The 22,505-nt window shown below is 44.4% G+C and overlaps 1 protein-coding gene across 1 annotated transcript; it reads left to right on the top strand.

Moving 5' to 3' along the window:
• Positions 1–475: 475 nt before the first annotated feature.
• MIEN1 (migration and invasion enhancer 1) lies at positions 476–20,752 on the top strand. Its single transcript, XM_040331431.1, has 4 exons — positions 476–616; positions 6,331–6,428; positions 6,517–6,593; positions 20,432–20,752. The coding sequence occupies exons 1-4, from the start codon at positions 585–587 to the stop codon at positions 20,513–20,515; spliced, it is 291 nt and encodes a 96-aa protein (XP_040187365.1). The 5' UTR covers positions 476–584; the 3' UTR covers positions 20,516–20,752.
• Positions 20,753–22,505: the final 1,753 nt, after the last annotated feature.

The following is a 22,505-nucleotide window of genomic DNA, read 5'->3' as shown; positions in this document are numbered from 1 at the left end:
CGCTTTAAGTAGCATTTATAGGATGCATTAAGTTGAAAAAACAGGAGGGTTTACAACCCCTTTAAGTCAATGGAAGTCTGCTGCAGATGCGTTTTAAGCGCTCAATGCTCTTTCTCTACAAATACAAAAAAAAAAACATCCGAACGCATCCAAAGCGCATCAGAAACACAAACTAACGCTGTAGTTAATTCAGAGATATTTTACCCTCAATGTCAATGTCAAATTTTCTCTGGGCAAACCTTTTTTTTTATCAAATGTTAGATAGAATGGGGGAAGGGTTTAACCTTCTGTGGAGTTTTTATTGCTGTCTGTGTCCCCATTATGCACTTTATTTGTGCTTATCAGAAAGTGAAGGGAGCTCCTCTGGTTGAGAAAGATTTCCTTGGACTTTATACAGGTGTGCAATATATAAAACCGTCAGTAGAGGGTGCTAGCTCATTTTTCAGGACGGAAGTGTGGTGTAAAGTGAGGGCGGAAGTGTGGCACAGCGAGGGCGGAAGTGTGGCACAGCGAGGGCGGAAATAAAGGAGGAAGAAGGTGGTTTGGTGTGTGACAGCTGTTAGAAGCAGTGCAGTATCCTGGTGATGATGACGGTGAACCTTGTAGTGGAGTATTGGTAAGATGAGGCTGATCTTCCTGTGGCAGGCTTGGTGTAGGAAGGATCAGCCAGGAACTAATAATCATGCTGCTGTGTGTTGTGGTGTAGACAGGTGACACTGAGTTCCCTCTCATCAGCCATATAACGATGAGGATCTCTTACTGAGCTGAGAGCTGCTGATTGTACACATCCCCATGTATCCAATCACATCACTCCATTCACCCTGATGGAGGCTGCAGTCTAATGCTCCCTATCAGGGGTGGAAGTCCTATGCCCAGCTAATGTGTCTGAACTGATAAAATAAATGCCCCTGTGATGTTGGGCTTTGTTTACATTGCATTAGATGCAGAATTGTATCTATCCCTGTTATGGCACTATTCCCATCACAGACTTCAATCCTGCCAGGAAGCCGACACTGCCAATCACAGGTAGTGAGACATTTCCTGCTACGATTGGTGCAGTGTCGGCTTCCTGGCAGGATTACTCAGCTGGGTTGGGACTAGGATCAAAAACGCACCTTAGCCCAGTGGAACTACATTTCCCATGATGCTCAACTACACTGCAGAGTGCATGAGCATCATGGGAAATGTAGTTCCAAAACATCTGGGGTGCCAAGGTTTGCCATTGCTGCCTTAGCCCATCACTAGTGACCACTAGGAACAATCCTCCCTTACAGATAACCCAAAAGATCATTGGTGTCGGTGATCACCTACAGTATCTCACAAAAGTGAGTACACCCCTAAGTGAAAATGTCCAAATTGGGCCCCATTAGCGATTCTCTCTCTCCCCAGTGTGACTGGTTAGTTTTACAAGGTCTCAGGTGTGAGTGGGCAGCAGGTATGTTAATTTTGGTGTTGTTTGGCCTTATGGTGTGACCAAATCCCCATATTTGCTTATTATGTCCAGGTGCTTTAACCACTTATGGATCAGCCGCCACAGTTGTACCGTGGCAGATTGGCTCTCCTGGATGAATCATTGTACGTCGGCTGCTTTAAGACCACACTAGGGGGCGCATTTGTTCCACGGCCACCAGCGATCGCTCCTGAGAGAGACAGAATGGAGATCTGTCAATGTAAACAGACCGATCCCCGTTCTGTCAGGGGAGGAGAGACACATCTGCTGTTCCTAGTGATCAGGAACAGCAATCTCTCTCCTCCAGTCACTACACTCACCCCCCCACACACACAGTTGATCCTCATACACACAATCAGATTTTTACCAGACAAAGCGTAGGACTTTTGTCCGAAGGGTGTTGGCCAGGAACTCGTCTTGCATACAAACGGCACACAATTGTTGGCCAACAAACATGAAACTACGTGTTTTTTCAGCTCTTTAGTGCCACCCTTTGGCCACCTTCTGCTAATGTTGTGTTTGGTGAGCATTGCTTCCGAGCATGCGTGTTTGTACTTTGGAGTTTTGTCTGTACACACACTTGTGACGGAAATGCGACAACAGAGCGTTGTTGGCTGGAAATTTTAAAGCCTGCCATCCAACATTTGCCCTCTCCCCTCCCGCCCCTTTCCTCTTCTTTTCTCCCTTCTTGCTTCTTCTTCTCCCTTCTGCTCCTTTTGATCCTGCCAGTCGTTTTTTTTTCTTCTTCCTTCAACAGGTTGACAACACTGTTTGTTTGTTCTGTAGTGAAGTTGCATAGTAGCTTTGTCACCCTGTGGACCATAAAGTTTTAAGTGAACATTCATATTTGCCAGCACACCACGGACCACAAATGTTGTCTGGAAGGCTAGGCTTGAAGAATGACCACATCACAGAAAGTTCATTCTTCAATAAAAATAGCTTTCTGGATGGGATTTGTGGTGTGTGGTGTGCTGGCATACGAATAGAGGTCAACCGATATGGGTTTTTCTCTGGCCGATGCTGATATTTAGAAATCGGGTGGCCGGTGGCTGATATTTTAGGCCGATTTTTATTTATTTTGGCAGATGGCACTGGCTTGTGGCACTAATTGTCACTGGAAGATGGCACTAGCAGAAGGCACTGATTAGCAGGTGGCACTTATTGGCACTGGCAGGTTGCACTGGATGGCACTGAAAGATGGTACTAGCAGATGGCACTGATTGGCAGGTGGCACTTATTGGCACTGGCAGGTGGCACTGATTGGCAGATGGCACTAACAGGTGACACTGGCAAGTGACACTGGTTGGCACTGACTGGCAGGTGGCACTAATTGGCACTGGCAGGTGGCACTGGATGGAAGTAGTTAGCACTGGCAGATGGCACTGGTTGGCATTGGCAGGTGGCACTGATGGCTTTAGTTGGCACTGGCAGGCGGCACTGGATGGAAGGTGGCACTAATTGGCACTGGCGCAAAAAAATTGTGTCACCCCCCCCTCTCAGTACAGACCCCCTCTCCCTCCAGTATAGAAACCCCTGCCCCCCGTAGTACAGACACCCCCCCTCCCTCAGTACAGACACCAGAGAGCGGTGTGTGTGTCCTACAAGCACGGGCCCCTCCTCTGTGGGTGTAAACAGAGAGGAGGGCCGCCCAGCTGGGTGTACCAAGATGGCCGCGCCTCCGGAGCTATGCCGAAGCCGCGGCCTTTCCTGATGCTGTGACCGCGGCGGCAATCCGCGGATCACAGTGTCACGATCCGAAGGGGGTGACCCCTTCGGATAACGGATCAACGGTGATTCATGGCACCACTAGCGGCCATGTTAAATATCGGCCTAATTTGGATAAAAATCGGCCGATGCCGATTTCTCAAACGGCCGATATATCGGTCGACCACTACATACGAACATCGATCTATGGTTGGAACAGTTTCTGGCTGGATGTTGCTGCAGCACTCATTACTTTGGAGCCTAATCCATAAACGTGTGTGTGATGAAAATATTAACAGTATATTGTTTTAAATGGACTTTTAGATATAGACTTAAGCCTCTTACACGCAATCCGATATCTGTCGGACCAAACCATGGATTTTGGTCCGAAGGGCGTTGGCCGTGAACTTGTTCTGCATACACACGGCCCAACATTTTCAGCCAACAAAACTTAAATATGTTTTTCTGCTCTTTAGCACCACCCTTTGGGCCACTTCTGCTAATGTTGTTTTAATGTTTAGCGTTGGTTCGGAGCATGCGTGTTTGTACTTCGGATTTTAGTCCGATGGATTTGTGTACACACGATCGGATAATCCGACGTAACCGATTTATTGTCTGACAATTTTTATGAGCATGAACAGCCAACATTTGTTGTCGTTGATTCCGCCAACACAGCCGGATTATCCGACTCAACACGTCCATCAGACAATTATTGTCGTAAAATCCGATCGTTTGTACGGGCCTTTTAAAAAGCACAGCTGAAGTGGCATTTGATGAGAAAACATAAGTGCTGCAAATACTGCAGCTACTGACTTTTAAAATAAGGACACTTACCTGTCCAGCGCGCCCGCGATTTCCTCACCCGATCTCTGCCTCGGCTCTCGGATGCTGCCACCGCCATCTTCGGTAAGGGAATAAGGCAGGGCTTGACAAATTTACTTGGAATCTAGGAGCCAGCTAAAAAAGTTAGGAGCCAGGAACGCGCCCCGTCCCGCCGAGCTCGCGGGCAGAAGTGAACGCATACGCGAGCATCGCCCGCATATGAAAGTGGTGTTCAAACCACACATGTGAGATATCGCTGCTATTGGTAGAGCGAGAGCAATAATTCTAGCCCTAGTCCTCCTCTGTAACTCAAAACATGCAACCTGTAGAATTTTTTAAATGTCGCCTATGGAGATTTTAAAGGGTAAAAGTTTGTCACCATTCCACGAGCGGACGCAATTTTGAAGCGTGACATGTTGGGTATCAATTTACTCGGTGTAACATTATCTTAAACAATATAAAGCAAATTGGGCTAACTTTACTGTTGTCTTATTTATTTTTTTATTAAAAGTGTATTTTTTCCCAAAAAAGTGCGCTTGTCGGACCGCTGCGCAAATACGGTGTGACAAAGTATTGCAACGACTGCCATTTTATTTTCTAGTGTGTTAGAATAAAAAAATATATATATATATATATATATATATATATATATATATATATATATATATATATATATATATATATATATATATATATATATATATATATATATATAATTTTATTTATTGTGTGTATGTATGTTTGGGGGTTCTAAGTAAAGGGAAGGAGATAGGCGGGCAGTGAAAAAGGCAATGGACGCTCCATTAGCATTGCTGGTTGTCTTGTCATACCAACGACCACCTCAAGGGGGCGCCAGATTCCAGAAGGGAGAAAAGGACTGCAGAAGGCCGCAAAGCCGCGTCCTCAATTACAGGCCCGGCGCGGCCTAACGTGATTGCGCATCGGAGGGGGGAATGCGCACGGAGACAGGATACCCCAGCTGTGCTGCCCTAGGTGCCAGGTTGCGAATTCTAGTTGCAAATACGACCTGGCGCCCGGTGTTTGCCTTGCGGCTTCACTTCCTGGTTCCCTACTGCGCATGCCACAGGTCCCTGCTGTCTTCTGGGACCTGTGTCTCTCCCAGAAGACAGCAGGGGCAGCCGAATCTGGCGTAGATTCCCGCAGATAATGCAGGGATCTATGCCCAGAAGTGGGTACAAATACCTGCTCCCCTCTCCCACCTGAAAGGTGCCAAATGTGACACCGGAGGGGGGGAGGAATCCGGACAGCGGAGGTTCAATTTTTGTGTGGACCTCCGCTTTAACTTACTGTTTAAGATGATTGTTCACTGTCAATTATATTCCTGTTTACAGTTTGAATTGTTGGGGGAATGCCCTCCTGTGGGGTATAAAGTATGTGTCTGAGTTTCAATAAACAGTCATTCCTTTGGTCCTTGCCTGTGTTCGATGTTTGGGGTAAACGGGCTGGTATTGACTCTGTCTGCTCGGAACGGTTTGGAGGGCAGGAGGCACTGTTTGGCAGAAGGAAGCGCCTAATCGCGGTGCTGGACGGTTCCGTCACACGAGCATCAAGCACTTAATTATTTGATTGGCCAAAATAATAATTTATTCTTGTCATTGAAATAGAATTAACCCTTAAACACTTGATGTGCCTAGTGATAACATGCGTTTACACACGACATGCATTTTTTCTGCCAAAACATTGCTGCTCTGGATTAAGGATGAGCTCTGGCGTGTTCGCATGGTACACATGCAGAGCCCACCAGGAAGCCTGCACGGCGCGGCGCTGCGCTAATCACAGCCAGGGAGACATTGTCCCGATGCTCGACTGCAGAGATCTGGAAATGTCTCCCTGGCTGTGATTAGCGCAGCGCCGTGCAGACTTCCTGGCGGGCTCTGCACATGTACTATGCGAACACGCCAGAGCTCATCCTTACTCTGGATGCGCTGGCGGTGTTTGTTTTGCTGCCTCGTAACACATGGACACATAGGCTGACATGCAGGGGCAATTGGAGGCAGAAAATAAAAATGACAGGTGCCCCTAGCAGCCGCGTTAAAAAAGGCCCAGTGTGCATGAGCCCTTAGGCTGCAGCCTTTACTTGTAATTCTGCTCTAAAATGTCACTGTGCAGATATCTAATGATCTAAGTGCTCCAGCTATGTAATTAGGTATCCGATGGTCTCATCAACAGCCATTAGAACATCTGCCAACACAAAAGGGTCTCTATCTTTCTCTTCTTTTTTCCCATTTTAGGCAGTTCAAATCGGTGAAAGTTGTGTGAAAACATTTATAATTGAACCCCAATGTGTATGACCTTTATTCTAATCTGTGATGTTATTAACGTCTTCTTTCTAGTGAGCCTTGTGGGTTTAAATCCCATTATGAGGAGCTGGCTAGTGCGGTTCGGGAGGTGTTCCCTGATGTGTCCATTGAGTCTCGCCCTGGTGGAACAGGTGGGTACTACACCTGCAAATTGTAGCCCCTTATGTTGTATTGGTGCTCCTGTGATCCCTATTAATCTGATCGGGTTTTATTTTCCAGGAGCCTTTGAAATTGAAATAAACGGACAACGTGTCTTCTCCAAGCTGGCACTTGGTGGTTTCCCTTATGAAAAAGATGTAAGTTTTCTGGTCTGTTACTTTATTTTAAAAAGGAAAAATAATTGATTCCGAGATATGAATAAGTATTTATTGTGGTGTGGAGTGAAAGCTGCATCCTTTTTCCCATATTTACTGCTGTCTGTGTACAGGACAGCTGTGATTGGCCCAGGTTAGCTTTTCAGCCAAGCTACCATTGTCAACAAGAAATCGTTTGGTATTCAGTTAATACATTTTTCCTGGAGTTCAGCTTTAACCATTTTTGACTGTAAAATCCCTTTCTTAACCACTTCAATACCGGACACTTGCACCCCCTTCCTGCCCAGCCAATTTCAGCTTTAAACGCTGTCACACTTTGAATGACAATTGCGCGGTCATACTACACTGTACCCAAATTTGTCAATTTTTTTTTCACACAAATGGAGCTTTCTTTTGGTGGTATTTAATCGCCTCTGCGGTTTTTATTTTTTTGCCATATAAACCCCAAATTTTTGTTCTAATCTTTATTATATTTAGGCCAAGATGTACAGTATAATGCTACATTGCTTTGGTAAAAATAACCCAAATCAGTGTATATTATTTAGTTTGTAGGGAAGTTATAGAATCCACAAACAGGGGGAGAGAGAGAACCTAGTTTTACCACAAAAAAAACTGGGAAAACGTATTGACTCGAGTATAAGCCTAGGGTGTCCATCTGCATGCCTCACTGTGTCCATCTGCATGCCTCGCTGTGCCCAATCTCCCTACCTGATCTCTGGCGCTGTGTGACTAGACTGACGTTTAACATGGGAGTCTATGGAAGGGGTGCCCAGCTCTGAAAAATCAGTGCCCCCCCGGACAACAAACTTTGCACACTTATAAATGACGAGGGCTACATGTGTGCCAAGTTTGGGGTCCAGGAGGACCTACAGCTGGCCGGGATCAGGCGCACAAAGTCGAAGATGGACACAGACTCGAGTACAAAAATAATGTGCTGAAAAACTTGGCTTATACTCGAGTATATACGGTATATTATGTGTGTGTGTATACACAGTGGGTACGGAAAGTATTCAGACCCCCTAAATTTTTCACTCTTTGTTATATTGCAGCCTTTTGCTGAAATCATTTAAAGTGGAGGTTCACCCTATAAAAAATTTCTAACACTACATCCAGCACCGTGCTGCATATAAAATGACACTGACCTTATTTTTTCTTTTGCCGTAGATATCGTTTACCCATGGAATTCACCGCGGCTTCCGGGTAGGGAATCCCGTGGGAGTGGGCGTTCCTATTGTCATGCCAATTGATTGACATGCTAAACGACGGCGCACACAGCGCGTCACGACTTCCCGAAGAAAGCTTGGCTCTATTCGGCGCCGGTGCGCAGGCGCCGAATAGAGCCGACCCGAGCTTCCTTCGGAAAGTCGTGACGCGCTGTGTGCGCCGTCGTTTAGCATGTCAATCAATTGGCATGACAATAGGAACGCCCACTCCCACGGGATTCCCTACCCGGAAGCCGCGGTGAATTCCACGGGTAAACGATATCTACGGCAAAAGAAAAAATAAAGGTCAGTGTAATTTTATATGCAGCACGGTGCTGGATGTAGTGTTAGAATTTTTTTAGAAATGCCAGCTCATTTGTGGGAAAAAAAAGACGCCAATTTTGTTTGGGAGCCACGTCACACGACTGCGCAATTGTCCGTTAAAGCGACGCAGTGCCTAATCGCAAAAATTGGCCAGGTCCTTTACCTGCATAAAGGTCCGGGTCTTAAGTGGTTAAGGTTCCTAAGAGCACAGTGGCCTCCATAATCCTTCAATGGAAGACGTTTGGGACGACCAGAACCCTTCCGAGAGCTGGCCGTCTGGCCAAACTGAGCTATCGGGGGAGAAAAGCCTTGGTGATAGAGGTAAAGAAGAACCCAAAGATCACTGTGGCTGAGCTCCAGAGATGCAGTTGGGAGAAAGTTGTAGAAAGTCAACCATCACTGCAGCCCTCCACCAGTCGGGGCTTTATGGCAGAGGATCCCCAAATCCAGGTGTGAAAAACTTGTTGCATCTTTCCCAAAAAGACTCATGGCTGTATTAGATCAAAGGGGCTTCTACTAAATACTGAGCAAAGGGTCTGAATACTTAGGACCGTGTGATATTTCAGTTTTTCTTTTTTAATAAATCTGCAAAAATGTCAACAATTCTGTGTTTTTCTGTCAATATGGGGTGCTGTGTGTACATAATGAGGAAAAAAAATGAACTTAAATGAATTTAGCAAATTGCTTCAATATAACAAAGAGTGGAAAATTTAAGGGGGTCTGAATAATTTCACATGTCAGGCTTCAAACATAAAGATATAAAACTGTAATTTTTTTGGAAGAATCAACAACAAGTGGGACACACTCGTGAAGTGGAACGAAATTTATTGGATATTTCAAAAAAATATAAAAAAATGAAAAATTGGGCGTGCAAAATTATTCAGCCCCTTTACTTTCAGTGCAGCAAACTCCCTCCAGAAGTTCAGTGAGGATCTCTGAATGATCCAATGTTGACCTAAATGACTAATGATGATAAATAGAATCCACCTGTGTGTAATCAAGTCTCCGTATAAATGCACCTGCACTGTGATACTCTCAGAGGTCCGTTTAAAGCACAGAGAGCATCATGAAGAACAAGGAACACACCAGGCAGGTCCGAGATACTGTTGTGGAGAAGTTTAAAGCCGGATTTGGATACAAAAAGATTTCCCAAGCTTTAAACATCCCAAGGAGCACTGTGCAAGCGATAATATTGAAATGGAAGGAGTATCAGACCACTGCAAATCTACGAAGACCTGGCCGTCCCTCTAAACTTTCAGCTCATACAAGGAGAAGACTGATCAGAGATGCAGCCAAGAGGCCCATGATCACTCTGGATGAACTGCAGAGATCTACAGCTGAGGTGGGAGACTCTGTCCATAGGACAACAATCAGTCGTATACTGCACAAATCTGGCCTTTATGGAAGAGTGGCAAGAAGAAAGCCATTTCTTAAAGATATCCATAAAAAGTGTCATTTAAAGTTTGCCACAAGCCACCTTGGAGACGCACCAAACATGTGGAAGAAGGTGCTCTGGTCAGATGAAACCAAAATCAAACTTTTTGGCAACAATGCAAAACGTTATGTTTGGCGTAAAAGCAACACAGCTCATCACCCTGAACACACCATCCCCACTGTCAAACATGGTGGTGGCAGCATCATGGTTTGGGCCTGCTTTTCTTCAGCAGGGACAGGGAAGATGGTTAAAATTGATGGGAAGATGGATGGAGCCACATACAGGACCATTCTGGAAGAAAACCTGATGGAGTCTGCAAAAGACCTGAGACTGGGACGGAGATTTGTCTTCCAACAAGACAATCATCCAAAACATAAAGCAAAATCTACAATGGAATGGTTCACAAATAAACATATCCAGGTGTTAGAATGGCCAAGTCAAAGTCCAGACCTGAATCCAATCGAGAATCTGTGGAAAGAACTGAAAACTGCTGTTCACAAACGCTCTCCATCCAAACTCACTGAGCTCGAGCGGTTTTGCAAGGAGGAATGGACAGAAATTTCAGTCTCTCGATGTGCAAAACTGATAGAGACATACCCCAAGCGACTTCCAGCTGTAATCGCAGCAAAAGGTGGCGCTACAAAGTATTAACTTAAGGGGGCTGAATAATTTTGCACGCCCAATTTTTCAGTTTTTTTTATTTGTTAAAAAAAGTTTGAAATATCCAATAAATTTCGTTCCACTTCACTTGTTGTTGATTCTTCAAAAAAAATTAGTTTTATATCTTTATGTTTGAAGCCTGAAATGTGGCAAAAGGTCGCAAAGTTCAAGGGGGCCGAATACTTTCGCAAGGCACTGTATATATACATACATACACACACACACACACACACTACCAAAAGTATTGGGACACTCATGAACTTTAATGGCATCCCAGTTTTACTCCGTAGGGTTCAATATTGAGTTGGCCCACCCTTTGCAGCTATAACAGCTTCAACTCTTCTGGAAAGGCCGTCCACAAGGTTTAGGAGTGTGTCTATGGGAATGTTTGATCATTCTTCCAGAAACACATTGGTGAGGTCAGGCACTGATGTTGGAGGCCAGTCATGTTCCTCCACCCCCAAACTCGCTCATCCATGTCTTTATGGACCATGCTTTGTGTACTGGTGGGCAGTCATGTTGGAACAGGAAGGGGCCGTCCCCAAACTGTTCCTACAAAGTTGGGAGCATTAAATTGTCCAAAATGTCTTGGTATGCCGACGCCTTAAGAGTTCCCTTCATTGGAAATAAGGGACCAAGCCCAACCCCTGAAAAACAACCCCACACCATAATCCCCCATCCACCAAATGATTTGAACCAGAGCACAAAGCAAGGTCCATAAAGAACCCTAAAAATGCCAGAACAGTCCAAATACCCCCCAAATGACCCTTTTTTTTTGGAAAGTAGACAGTCCGAGGTATTTAGTAAGAGGGATGGCTAGTTGCTTTAAGTTTTTTTTTTTTTGTCACAATTTTTTGGAAAAGAAATGTAAAAAAAAAAAGTGTGTGTGAGATTTTATATATATATATATATATATATATATATATATATATATATATATATATATACATATACACACTCTGTCACCACTGCATCCTCATATAACTTGTGTGGCAGTGATCAGGGACACTGAATGGTGACAGTATGTAAAACAAAATAATGAAAATAGTTTTTTTGTATTATTATTTATTTTATTAACTACTTAAAGGGTCACTAAAGGAATTTTTTTTTTTAGCTAAATGGCTTCCTTTACCTTACTGCAGTCCTGGTTTCATGTCCTCATTGTTCGTTTTTGCTTTTAATGTTGCTGTAAATCCTCTCTGTTCTGGACACTTCCTGGTTGCCTGTTTCCTGATAACCACAGTGCTGGGAGATTTCTCACGGTGGTCACTAATGTGATTATTGTGTGTAAAACGAAACTGGATTGGTGCTGAGGAGTTTTAGACAAAGTATCACTGCTCTCTATTGGCTGACTGCCCTCTAGTGGCTCTCTGTACATCAGAGAACCAGGAAACAACAACAAAAACAAAACTACACTGCAGGCACATTATATGATTGTTTTTATCTATTTTTTAATCATTTTTAAAAGGAATCGGTTAACTATTATGTCTCTATGCCCTGTAAACAATCATTTCAGCTAAAAAAAAAAAATTCCTTTAGTGACCCTTTAACCACTTGCTTACTGGGCACATATACCCCCTTCCTGCCCAGGCAACATTTATGCACTTTGTCGCTTTAAATTAAAATTGCGCAGTCGTGCAACGTGCCTCCCAAACAAAATTGACGTTTTTTTTTTTTTTTTCCCCACAAATAGAGCTTTCTTTTGGTGGTATTTGATCACCTCTGCGGTTTTTATTTCTTGCGGTATAAACAAAAATAGAGCGACTTTTTGCTATAATAAATATCCCATTTAAAAAAAAGTTTAGGCCGATATGTATTTTACATATTTTTGGTAAAAAAAAAGGAAAAATGCAATAAGCGTATAGTGATTGGTCTGCATAAAAGTTATAGTGGCTACAAAATAGGGGATAGAATTCTGATTTTTTTTTTATTTATTTTTTTACTAGTAATACGGCGATCTGCGAATTTTGTCAGGACTGCGATATTATGGTGGACACATCGGACACTTGACACATTTTTGGGACCATTCACATTAATACAGCGAACAGTGCTATAAAAATACACTGGTTACTGTATAAATGTGACTGGCAAGGAAGGGGTTAAATGTGTATCCTGGGAGTGATTCTTACTGTGGGGGGAGGGGACTGACTGTGGGAGGTGACCGATGCTGTGTCCTTATGTACAAGGGACACAGCATCAGTCTCCTCTCCCTGACAGGACGTGGAGCTCTGTGTTTACACACAGAGCTCCACGTCCCGGCTCTGTCACTGCCGATCGCGGGTACCTGGTGGACATCGCGGCCACCACGCACGCGCATTGGCATCTCAGTGACGCGTCAGGCGTGCGCGCGCCCCCCAGTGGCTGGAGGCCGTATATAGACGGCCTCCCGGCAATTAAGAGCCACATTGTGGCCGTAAAAACCCGCCGGGCGGGCAGTGGTTAAGGACCAGCTGCCGTCGTTTTACATCAGTACTTTGCCGTTAAATACCGTTGGTATGGCAGCAGCTAGCCCCGGTATTTTTAAAAACGGCAGACTGTCCTCTTTCAGAAAAAAGTGGTCTGAGCGGCGGATGTACCGTGAGATCACTTTTATCAGTGTGCGGGAGAGGGCCCACCCCCCTCCTGCCGCGCTCCGGTCGCTTACCGGAGCCGATCGGTTCCTCTCCCCTCAATTCCTGGATGCCAAGTGAGGGAAAGATGGCCCCCCCCACTCGGCTCAATAGGATTGTAGGGCGGAAGCGACATCACTTCTGCCCAATGCTCTTAAAGGGGATTTTTTTTTTTTCTTTATTTGCAATTGCATTTTTGTGTAAATATGAGGTATTTTTGACCCCAGATCTCACATTTAAGAGTTCCTGTCTTGCTTTTTTTTTCTATTACAAAGGATGTTTACATTCCTTGTAATAGGAATAAAAGTGACCCAATTTTTTATTTATTTTTTAACGGGACAGTGTGAAAAAAAAAAAATGTAAGCGCACCATCCCGCGGAAGCGAACGCACATGCAAGTTGCTCCCGCATATGAAAACTATGTTTAAAACCACACATGTGAGGTATCACCGCGATTGTTCTAGCCCCAGTCCTCCTCTGTAACCTATGGAAATTTTTGTTGCCATTCCTCAATTTTGAAGCATGACATGTTGGGTATCAATTTACTTGGGGTAACATTATCTTTCACAATCTAGAAAAATAATTGGGCTAACTTTTTACTGTCTTTTATATATTATTATTTTTTATTAAAAAAAGTGTATTTTGTTTTGTTCTTTAACCACATCCATACCAGCCCATTGTAAAATGACGTCCACAACAGACCTCTAACGATCCGGGTGGACGTCATATGACGTCCTGGGCTTTGCGGGTGGATATCTGAATGATGCCTGCAGCTAGAGGCATCATTCAGATATCGTTCTCTTGTGCCAGCGATTCTGCACAATGTAAGAATGATCATAGCGGCGGTTCCGCTGCTAGATCGTTCTTACAGGCGGTGGGAGGGGACATCCCCCCCCCCCTCCCGCCGCCATCCGGTGCTTCTCCGGGCTCTCCCGTGCCATCGGGGCCCCGGAGAATGAATCGTCCGGCGCTGTCAGGAAGCATAGAGATGACTGGTGACCAGATGGTCACCAGTCATCTCTATGACCGTCGGAGGACCCGGGCGCGATGTGATGACGTCACGCCCGGGTCCCCGTAAGTAAACAAAGCCGCAATTGCGGCTGCTAAGCAACAGTAAGCATGAGATCGGTGAATTTTTTTTCACCGATTTCATGCTTTCCAGCCTGGAGGAGAGATGTGGGGTCTTATTGACCCCGCATCTCTCCATAAAGAGGACCTGTCACACACATTCCTATTACAAGGGATGTTTACATTCCTTGTAATAGGAATAAAAGTGATAATAAAAAAAAAAAAAGTGTAAAAAATGCACACGTAAGTCCCGCCGACATATGTAAATGCCGTTTAACCACTTCCAGACCTTAGGTGTTTTTCAGATTTGGTGTTTGTAAGACTAAAACATTTTTTTCTGCTAGAAAATTACTTAAAACCCCCAAACATTATATATTTTTTTTTCTAACACCCTAGAGAATAAAATAGTGGTCATTGCAATACTTTTTGTCACACCGTATTTGCGCAGCGGTCTTACAAGCGCACTTTTTTTGGAAAAAAAACACATTTTTTTAATTAAAAAATAAGACAACAATACATTTTTTTTACATATTGTGAAAGATAATGTTACGCCGAGTAAAATGATACCCAACATGTCACGCTTAAAAATTGCGCCCGCTCGTGGCATGGCGTCAAACTTTTACCCTTAAAAATCTTGATAGGCGACGTTTAAAAAATTCTACAGGTTGCATTTTTTGAGCTACAGAGTAGCTCCAGGGCTAGAATTATTGCTCTCGCTCTAATGATCGCGGGGATACCTCACTTGTGTGATTTGAACACCGTTTTCATATGCGGGCGCTACTCGCGTATGCGTTCGCTTCTGCGCGCGAGCTCGTCGGGACGGGGCGCTTTAAAACATTTTTTTGGGGGTTTTCTTATTTATTTTTATTTATTTTATTACTTTTTACACTGAAAAAAAAAAAATAAAAAAAAAATGTAATCACTTTTATTCCTATTATAAGGAATGTAAACATCCCTTATAATAGAAAAAAAGCATGACAGGTCCTCTTAAATATGAGATCTGGGGTCAAAAAGACCTCAGATCTCATATATAGACTAAAATGCAAGAAAAAAAAAAATGAAACTGTCATTTTTTCAAATGACAAAAAAAAAAATGTTTCTTTAAGAGGCTGGGCGGGACTGACGTTTTGACGTCACTTCCGCCCAGCAGAGCTATGGGGACGGGCGAAGGAGATTTTTCCTTCAGTCTCGTCCCCAGTCACCAGCCGAACAGTCCCAATCGCCTCCGCCGCTACCGACGGCTCCGGTAAGCGGCGGAGGGTGCGGGAGAGCGGCGGGAGGGGGGGCCCTCTCCCGCCACCGATAGCGGCGAATCCGCCTCGGAGACCGCCGTTATGGTGTACCGGACCGCGCACACTAAAGATCGATACCTCGGTTGTGGCAGCAGCTGCTGCCGTTACCGAGATATCAATCTTTAAAAATAGGACGTACATGGTCGTGCGCAGTTCTGGAAGTGGTTAAACTACATATGTAAGGTATCGTCGCGTGCGTTAGAGTGCCAGCAACAATTCTAGCACTAGATCTCCTCTGTAAATCTAAACTGGTAACCTGTAAAAAATTTCAAAGCGTTGCCTATGGAGATTTTTAAGTACCGAAGTTTGGCGCCATTCCATGAGTGTGCGCAATTTTAAAGCGTGACATGTTGGGTATCTATTTACTCGGTGTAACATCATCTTTCATATTTTACAAAAAAATTGGGCTAACTTTACTGTTTTGTTGTTTTTTTAATTCATGAAAAAAATTTTTTCCCAAAAAAAGGCGTTTGAAAAATTATTGCGCAAATACCGTGCACGATAAAAAGTTTCAATGACCATCGTTTTATTCCCTAGGGTGTCTGCTAAAAAAACATATATAATGTTTGGGGGTTCTGCGTAATTTTCTAGCAAAAAAATTATGATTTGTACATGTAAGAGAGAAGTGCCAGAATAGGCCCGGTATGGAGGTGTGTATAAAAGCCCTGTATGGAAGAGGTTAAAGTGCGCAAAAACTGTGTGACAAAGTATTGCAACGACATTTTATTTTCTAGATTGTCTGAAAAAAATATGTTTTGGTTTCTAAGTCATTTTCTAGCAAAAAAAAAAAAAAAAAGATTTTAACTTGTAAACCCAGAGTCTGAAAAATAGGCCCGGTCCTAGCGGTTAAATACTGTTACCAGAGCAAAACGTTGTTGCCATAGTCGGTAGCACTGCACTATTCTGGGGAAGTAATCAGGATTTTTTACACACCCTATGATTTCTTATAACAATGAATTTCACTTGTACTAGCAACCACTTTTTCTGAATGAAATTCATTGTTTACTATTGTGATTGGCCTTGTCCGATGAATCACACCGCAGCGCAGCCTCTTCTTGGGAGGAAGTCCACCCACCCAGACAAGAGAGCTCTTGCTCGGCTGTCATTTGCCTTTAGGGGGGGTGGGAAGCAGGACACGAGAAGAAATTATTGGACCAATGAATTATGCTCCACCTCCAGGTGATTGGACACTGGAAAACAGCAAAGGTTGACAGCGCCCAGCATAACTCCTCCCACCAGTGGCGTACCAAGTGGGGAGCGGGCCACCCCAGGTGTCGCACACTGGGGGGTGTCAGGCTGGTGCCCCCCACTCCGTGACTGAAGCGGTAAAAGCGCCGCGGGGTGGGTTTGGCAGCGGCAGATAAGAGCAGCAGGGAGAGGCAGCTACAGTGGCGATACAAAGGGGGGAGAGGGGTGACACCGCTGCACCATCCCCCTCCTCTCTCGGCCGCGGGCTGTCTGAGCGGTCACGGGTGTTCGGCACTTCTCGATAGAAAACCTGACGTCACACAGGCATAGCCGAGTGAAGCTGCACCCCCCTCCTCTGTTTATATGCACAGAGGGGGAGGGGACCTTCTGTGCATGTGCCACCGCCGCGCTGATCTAAGGTACTGAATGGGGAGGAAAGGGTCTGCACTGAAGGGGGATGGGTCTGTGTAACATGCAGGGGGTCATGTGTAATGTAAAGGGGTCCAGAGAAGCAGAGGGCTGTGTAATGTAAAGGGGTCCAGAGGTACAGTTGTGGAGAGGGGGTACAAAGTAGTGACAAAGAGATATTGAAGGATGTAGAGGTATGCAGGGGGCACAGTGGAGTGTTTTTATATTTTAAGGTGGGGGGTGCCAGATCTTTGATCCTCCCCGGGTGCCAAATGCTCTAGGTACGCCCCTGACCTAACTGCAGTTTTGTCAGCAAGCATAATTTGTCACCAAGTAAAACTGAAGTGAAAACCGGGGAGGGACACTGAACCATACCAGGCCACATGCCCTCAACATTGGGGGGGCGCTGCCCCCCCCTCCCCCAAAGCACCATGTCTCTATGTTGATGGGTGGTATTTGATCACCTCTGCGGTTTTTATTTTTTGCACTATAGAAAAAAAACGATATTTTTAACTTTTTGGTACAATAAATACCCCCCAAAATAAAAATAAATCAGTTTAGGCCAATGTGTGTTCTTCTACTTATCTTTGGCAAAAAAAAAAAACGCACACAATTGGCGTATATTGATTGGTTTGCGCAAAAGTTATAGCGTCTACAAAATAGGGGCAAGATTTTTATTGAATTTTTTTAATGGGACTGCGACATTGCGGTGGACAGATTGGACATTTTTGACAGTTCGGACATGAATCGGATCGCATGCAATCTGATTCTGGTCCGAACAGAAAAAAGGGTCCTGTGCGTGTTTGGACCGACTGTGGCGCGATGTCAGCCATACTATCTGTAATCGCACCGCACAGACATTGCCTGTAATGTGAACAGCAGTGTGCTGCGAATTACATGCAATGTCTGGCATCGCATAAGTGTGAACCGGGCTCATATGTCACTGGCAGGGAAGGGGTTAAGCACTAGGGGCGATCAAGGTGTTAAACGTGTTCCATAGGAAGTGTTTCTAAAGCCTCATACACACGATCGGATTTTCTGCAGACAAAGCGTAGGACTTTTTGTCTGAAGGGCGTTGGCCAGGAACTTGTCATACAAACGGCACACAACTGCATGTTTTTTTTTTTTTTTTTTTTCAGCTCTTTAATGCCACCCTTTGGGCACCTTCTGCTAATGTTGTGTTATGGTGAGCATTACTTTTGAGCATGCGTGTTTGTACTTTGGAGTTTTGTCCGACAGACTTGTGTACACACGATCGGAAAATCCGACATCACACAATTGTTGGTGGACAATTTTAAAGCATGCTATCCAACATTTGTCCGGAAAATCTGACAATAATTGTCCGATGGAGCGTACAAATGATTTGATTTTCCAACAACAGCCTGTCATCGCACAATTCCCATCGGAAAATTTGATCGTATGTAAGAGGCTTAACTGTGAGGGGAGGGGACTGACTGGGAGTAGAGAGATCGCTGTTCCTGATCACTAGGAACAGACTATTTCTCTCCTTCCCTGTCAGAACAGAGCTCTGCCTGTCTACATTGACAGATTTCTATTCTGGCTCGCTGTGGAGTGTACGCGGGTGGTCGAGGGACATCGCGGCTGCCAGCCATGCCATTGGGCTTCGTGCTGTGGGTGTTTCCCTTCCACAGCTCCTTAAAGCGGCCGACGAACACCTACAGTGGTTTGCACAGCGGCGCCAATGTGCTGCTGTATAACGATGGCGGCTGGTTAAACTTTGACAAAAAAAAAAAACTTGGAAGCTGATTGGTTTCTATGCAGAGTGGCACCAGGTTGCATTCTCCAGTTTTAGTAAATCCACCCCAATGTCATGAATTAAATACAGTGGGGCAAAAAAGTATTTAGTCCCCACCAATTGTACAAGTTCTCCCACTTAAGATGAGGGAGGCCTGTAATTGTCATCATAGGTATACCTCAACTATGAGAGACAACATGTGGAAACAGATCCAACCACATTGTCTGATTTAGAAATAATTTATTTGCAAATTATGGTGGAAAATAAGTATTTGGTCAATATGAAAAGTTCATCTCATATATCCTTTGTTGGCAATGACAGAGGTCAAACGTTTTCTGTAAGTCTTCACACGGTTGCTGGTATGTTGGCCCATTCCTCCATGCAGATCTCCTCTAGAGCAGTGATGTTTTGGGGCTGTCGCTGGGCAACATGGACTTTCAACTACAAAGGTTTTCTATGGGATTGAGATCTGGAGACTGGCTAGGCCACACCAGGACCTTGAAATGCTTCTTATGAAGCCACTCCTTCATTGCCCGGGCGATGTGTTTGGGATCATTGTCATGCTGAAAGACCCAGCCACGTTTCATCTTCAATGCCCTTGCTGATGGGCAGAGGTTTGCACTCAAAATCTCACGATACATGGCCTCATTCATTCTTGCATGTACACGGATCTGTTCCCTTTGCAGAGAAACAGCCCCAAAGCATGATGTTGCCCCCCCCCCCATGCTTCACAGTTGGTATGGTGTTCTTTGGTTGCAACTCTGCATTCTCTTTCCTCCAAACACGACAAGTTGTGTTTCTACCAAACAGTTCTACTTTGGTTTCATCTGACCATATGACATTCTCCCAAGCCTCTTCTGGATCATCCAAATGCTCTTTAACAAACCTCAGAAATGTACTGGCTTAAGCAGGGGGACACGTCTGGCACTGCAGGATCTGAGTCCCTGGTGGTGTAGTGTGTTACGGATGGTAGCCTTTGTTACGCTAGTCCAAGCTCTCTGCAGACGCGTTTCGTCATAAAATGACGTTTTCAATGGGGATGTCCCATTGAAAACGTCATTTTATGACGAAACACGTCTCGGTCAACGGCTTGCAGTGACGTCACCGCGTTCTCACGAGGAGGAAGGGCTCCTGTTTATGCCGGCCGGCATCTGTTTTTACACGCCTGTTTTAGCTTCAACGCTGTAAGTAGGTTTTTACCTTTTAATAAATTTGTCGTTTCGACGTAATACACTATTTGAAGTTTTCTTCTTATATGACATGGTGATGAGTTTCCGGAAAAGCCTAAGAGGATTTGTCTGCGTCAAGTCTGGATATATGATCGTTATGATCTAAGCTGCACATCTTATCCTGGCTTGGGGTTATACTCTGGATATCTGCTGAGACCAATATTAAACGCTCTTGATTGGTTTATTTCTGGTAAGCCTCAGTCTGTGTGGTGGTGGATCACCTTATCAGTGCACCGGGTGTTGTCTGTTCCAGTTATTCAGTGTCGCATCGCATGGACTTTTACCATTGATTAATTTTCTGTGGTTTGAAAAGAACTTGAATGTTATATCATCAGGCTGGCGCAATTTTTACTTTTTTCTAATGTAGATTAGCGGGCTGGACGCATGGATGGGCCGCCACTGGCTCTCACTGTTGCGCCTCTGTCCGGTGAGGAGGGAGCGAGCCACTACTTGTGACTTCTATGAGGGTCCAATGACATTTTCTGGCAAATTAGTGCAGTAGTGCCATTAATTCCCAAGGGGTTCACATAGTTTTGTTATGTCTTGGTATATGGTTTTCATATACAATGTAATCTTTTTGTAAGAGGTTCTCTATATATTAACTACATTGTACATTCTGACATTTTCATTTCTAATGTTTTCTTCTGTAGTTGATGGAAGCAATTCGGAAAGCAAGCAGAGGAGAACCTGTGGAAGAAATCACTAACAGTAGAGCACCCTGCGTCATCTTGTAACATCAACTCTTTCCCCTGGGTCTGGCTATGACATCACGTTACTTAGCCTTTCCTCTTGATGCCTAGAATTTTTTGTGCTTTCAACAGAACTGTCAAGCCATCAAATGGTTGGTGTCATAACTGATCACATATGCATCCATGGCAACTATAGATCAAACGGAGGCCAAGATGGCAGCTTCCTTGGCTGCCAAGGATAGGAGGGTTCCACTTTAACCACTTCCATACCATGCAAATTTTCAGCACTCCTCTCCTACATGTGAAAATCATGTAGGAGACCCCAAACATTATATATATTTTTTCTTTTTTGCAGACACGCCAGGGCAGTGGTTCTCAACCTTGTCCTTAAGTACTTCCAACAGGACATATTTACAGGATTTCCTTTATCTTGCACTGGTCCTTTAAGTCAGAGTCAATGGATTGGTATTTTGGCCAGCTATATTATCTAAGAGAAATTCCGAAAACGTGGCCTGTTGGGGGTAGTTGAAGACAGGGTTGAGAACCGCTGTCGTAACTTTCTGCGTTGCACGGTATTTGCTCAGCAATTTTTCAAATGCAATTTTAGGGGGGGAAAAAAACACTTTCATGAATAAAACAAAAAGTTAGCCCAATTTGTTTTGTAAAATGTGACAGATGAGGTTACGCTGAGTAAATAGATACCCAACGTGTTGCGCTTTAAAAATTGCGCACACCCGTGGAATGGCGGCAAACTTCGGCACTTAATCTCTGTAGGTGACGCTTTAACATTTTTACATGTTACCCATTTAGCGTTACAGAGGAGGTCTAGGGCTAGAATTATTGCTCTTGCTCCAACGTTAACTGCGATACCTTACATGGGTTGTTTGAACGTCGTTTACATATGCGGACGGGACCTACCTATGCGTTTGCTTCTGCGTCCGAGCACACGGTTTTTGTTTTTTCACTTTCCCTTTAAAAAAAAAAAAAAAAAGAAATTTTTGATAACTTTTATTCCCATTACAAGGAATGTAAAAATCCCTTGAAATAAGAATAGCGAATGACAGGTCCTCTTTTCAGCCGAGTACACTGCAGTATTTACAGTGGCCTGGCTGTGACGTCATAACGTTGCGCCCGGGCCTCAGAGTCATAGAGATGACTGGGAACCATTTGTCAACAGATTCCAGGCGAGCCGGTAGAAGCACCAAAGGGTGGGGGAGATGACCCCTCCCGCCGCCTGTAAGAACGATCAAGAGGCGGACCAGCCACGGATTGTTTTTACAGTGTAGGGAATCGTGGCTGAAAAAGATGTCTGTAGCTATGATTCAAATATCCCCAGTGAAAGCCCCAGGACTTCATATGACGTACTGCGGTATGGAAGCGATTAACCACATGCCGATATAAGTCGACACAATGGCTCAGCTGGGCGTACAGGTACGTCCCCTTTAAGATGCAGCATTGTAGGCACGCGCCCGCCAGAAGTCCGAGCACGGCTCCCACGGACTCTATGTCCGCGGGGATATCCACAATCGTCTCACGGAGAGAAAAAATGGGGAAATGCTGATGTAAACAAGCATGTCCCCATTCTTCCTAGTGACACTGATCACAGCTCCCTGTAATCGGGAGCGGTGATCAGTGTTGTGTCACACGTAGCCCCGCCCCCACAGTTAAAACACATCCCTAGGACAGACTTAACCTCTTCAGCGACCCCTACTGATTAACCTCTTCACTGCCGGTAATTTTTACAGTTATCAGTGCATTTTTATAGCACTGATCGCTGTATCAATGACAATGGTCCCAAAATAGCGTCAAAAGTGTCTGCCATAATGTCGCGGTCATGATAAGAAAAAATATCGCTGTATAATCTGTAAATCTATGAATGGAATAATGAGATCTTTGTACTGTACATATAACATTTATTAAAATATTTTTTTCCAGTTTTTGCTATGAATGATGCAAAATAAAATGGAACGCCAAAAAACAAGACTTGTTGCTTTTGTGTTTTAAAATATGAACATAGATGCATGTAAAAACAAAT

Source organism: Rana temporaria, chromosome 12 (genome assembly GCF_905171775.1).
Source record: "Rana temporaria chromosome 12, aRanTem1.1, whole genome shotgun sequence".
Lineage (NCBI taxonomy): Eukaryota > Metazoa > Chordata > Amphibia > Anura > Ranidae > Rana > Rana temporaria.
This window is presented reverse-complemented; position numbering and strand designations above follow the sequence as displayed.

What these genes read in the sequence shown, in the direction of transcription:
- MIEN1 (XM_040331431.1), top strand. Translation starts at nt 585, where the DNA reads ATGATGACGGTGAACCTTGTAGTGGAGTATTG. An exon ending in GTCTCGCCCTGGTGGAACAG is followed by an intron (nt 6,429 to 6,516) that starts GTGGGTACTACA and finishes TTTATTTTCCAG; the next exon opens with GAGCCTTTGAAATTGAAATA. An exon ending in GTTTCCCTTATGAAAAAGAT is followed by an intron (nt 6,594 to 20,431) that starts GTAAGTTTTCTG and finishes TTTCTTCTGTAG; the next exon opens with TTGATGGAAGCAATTCGGAA.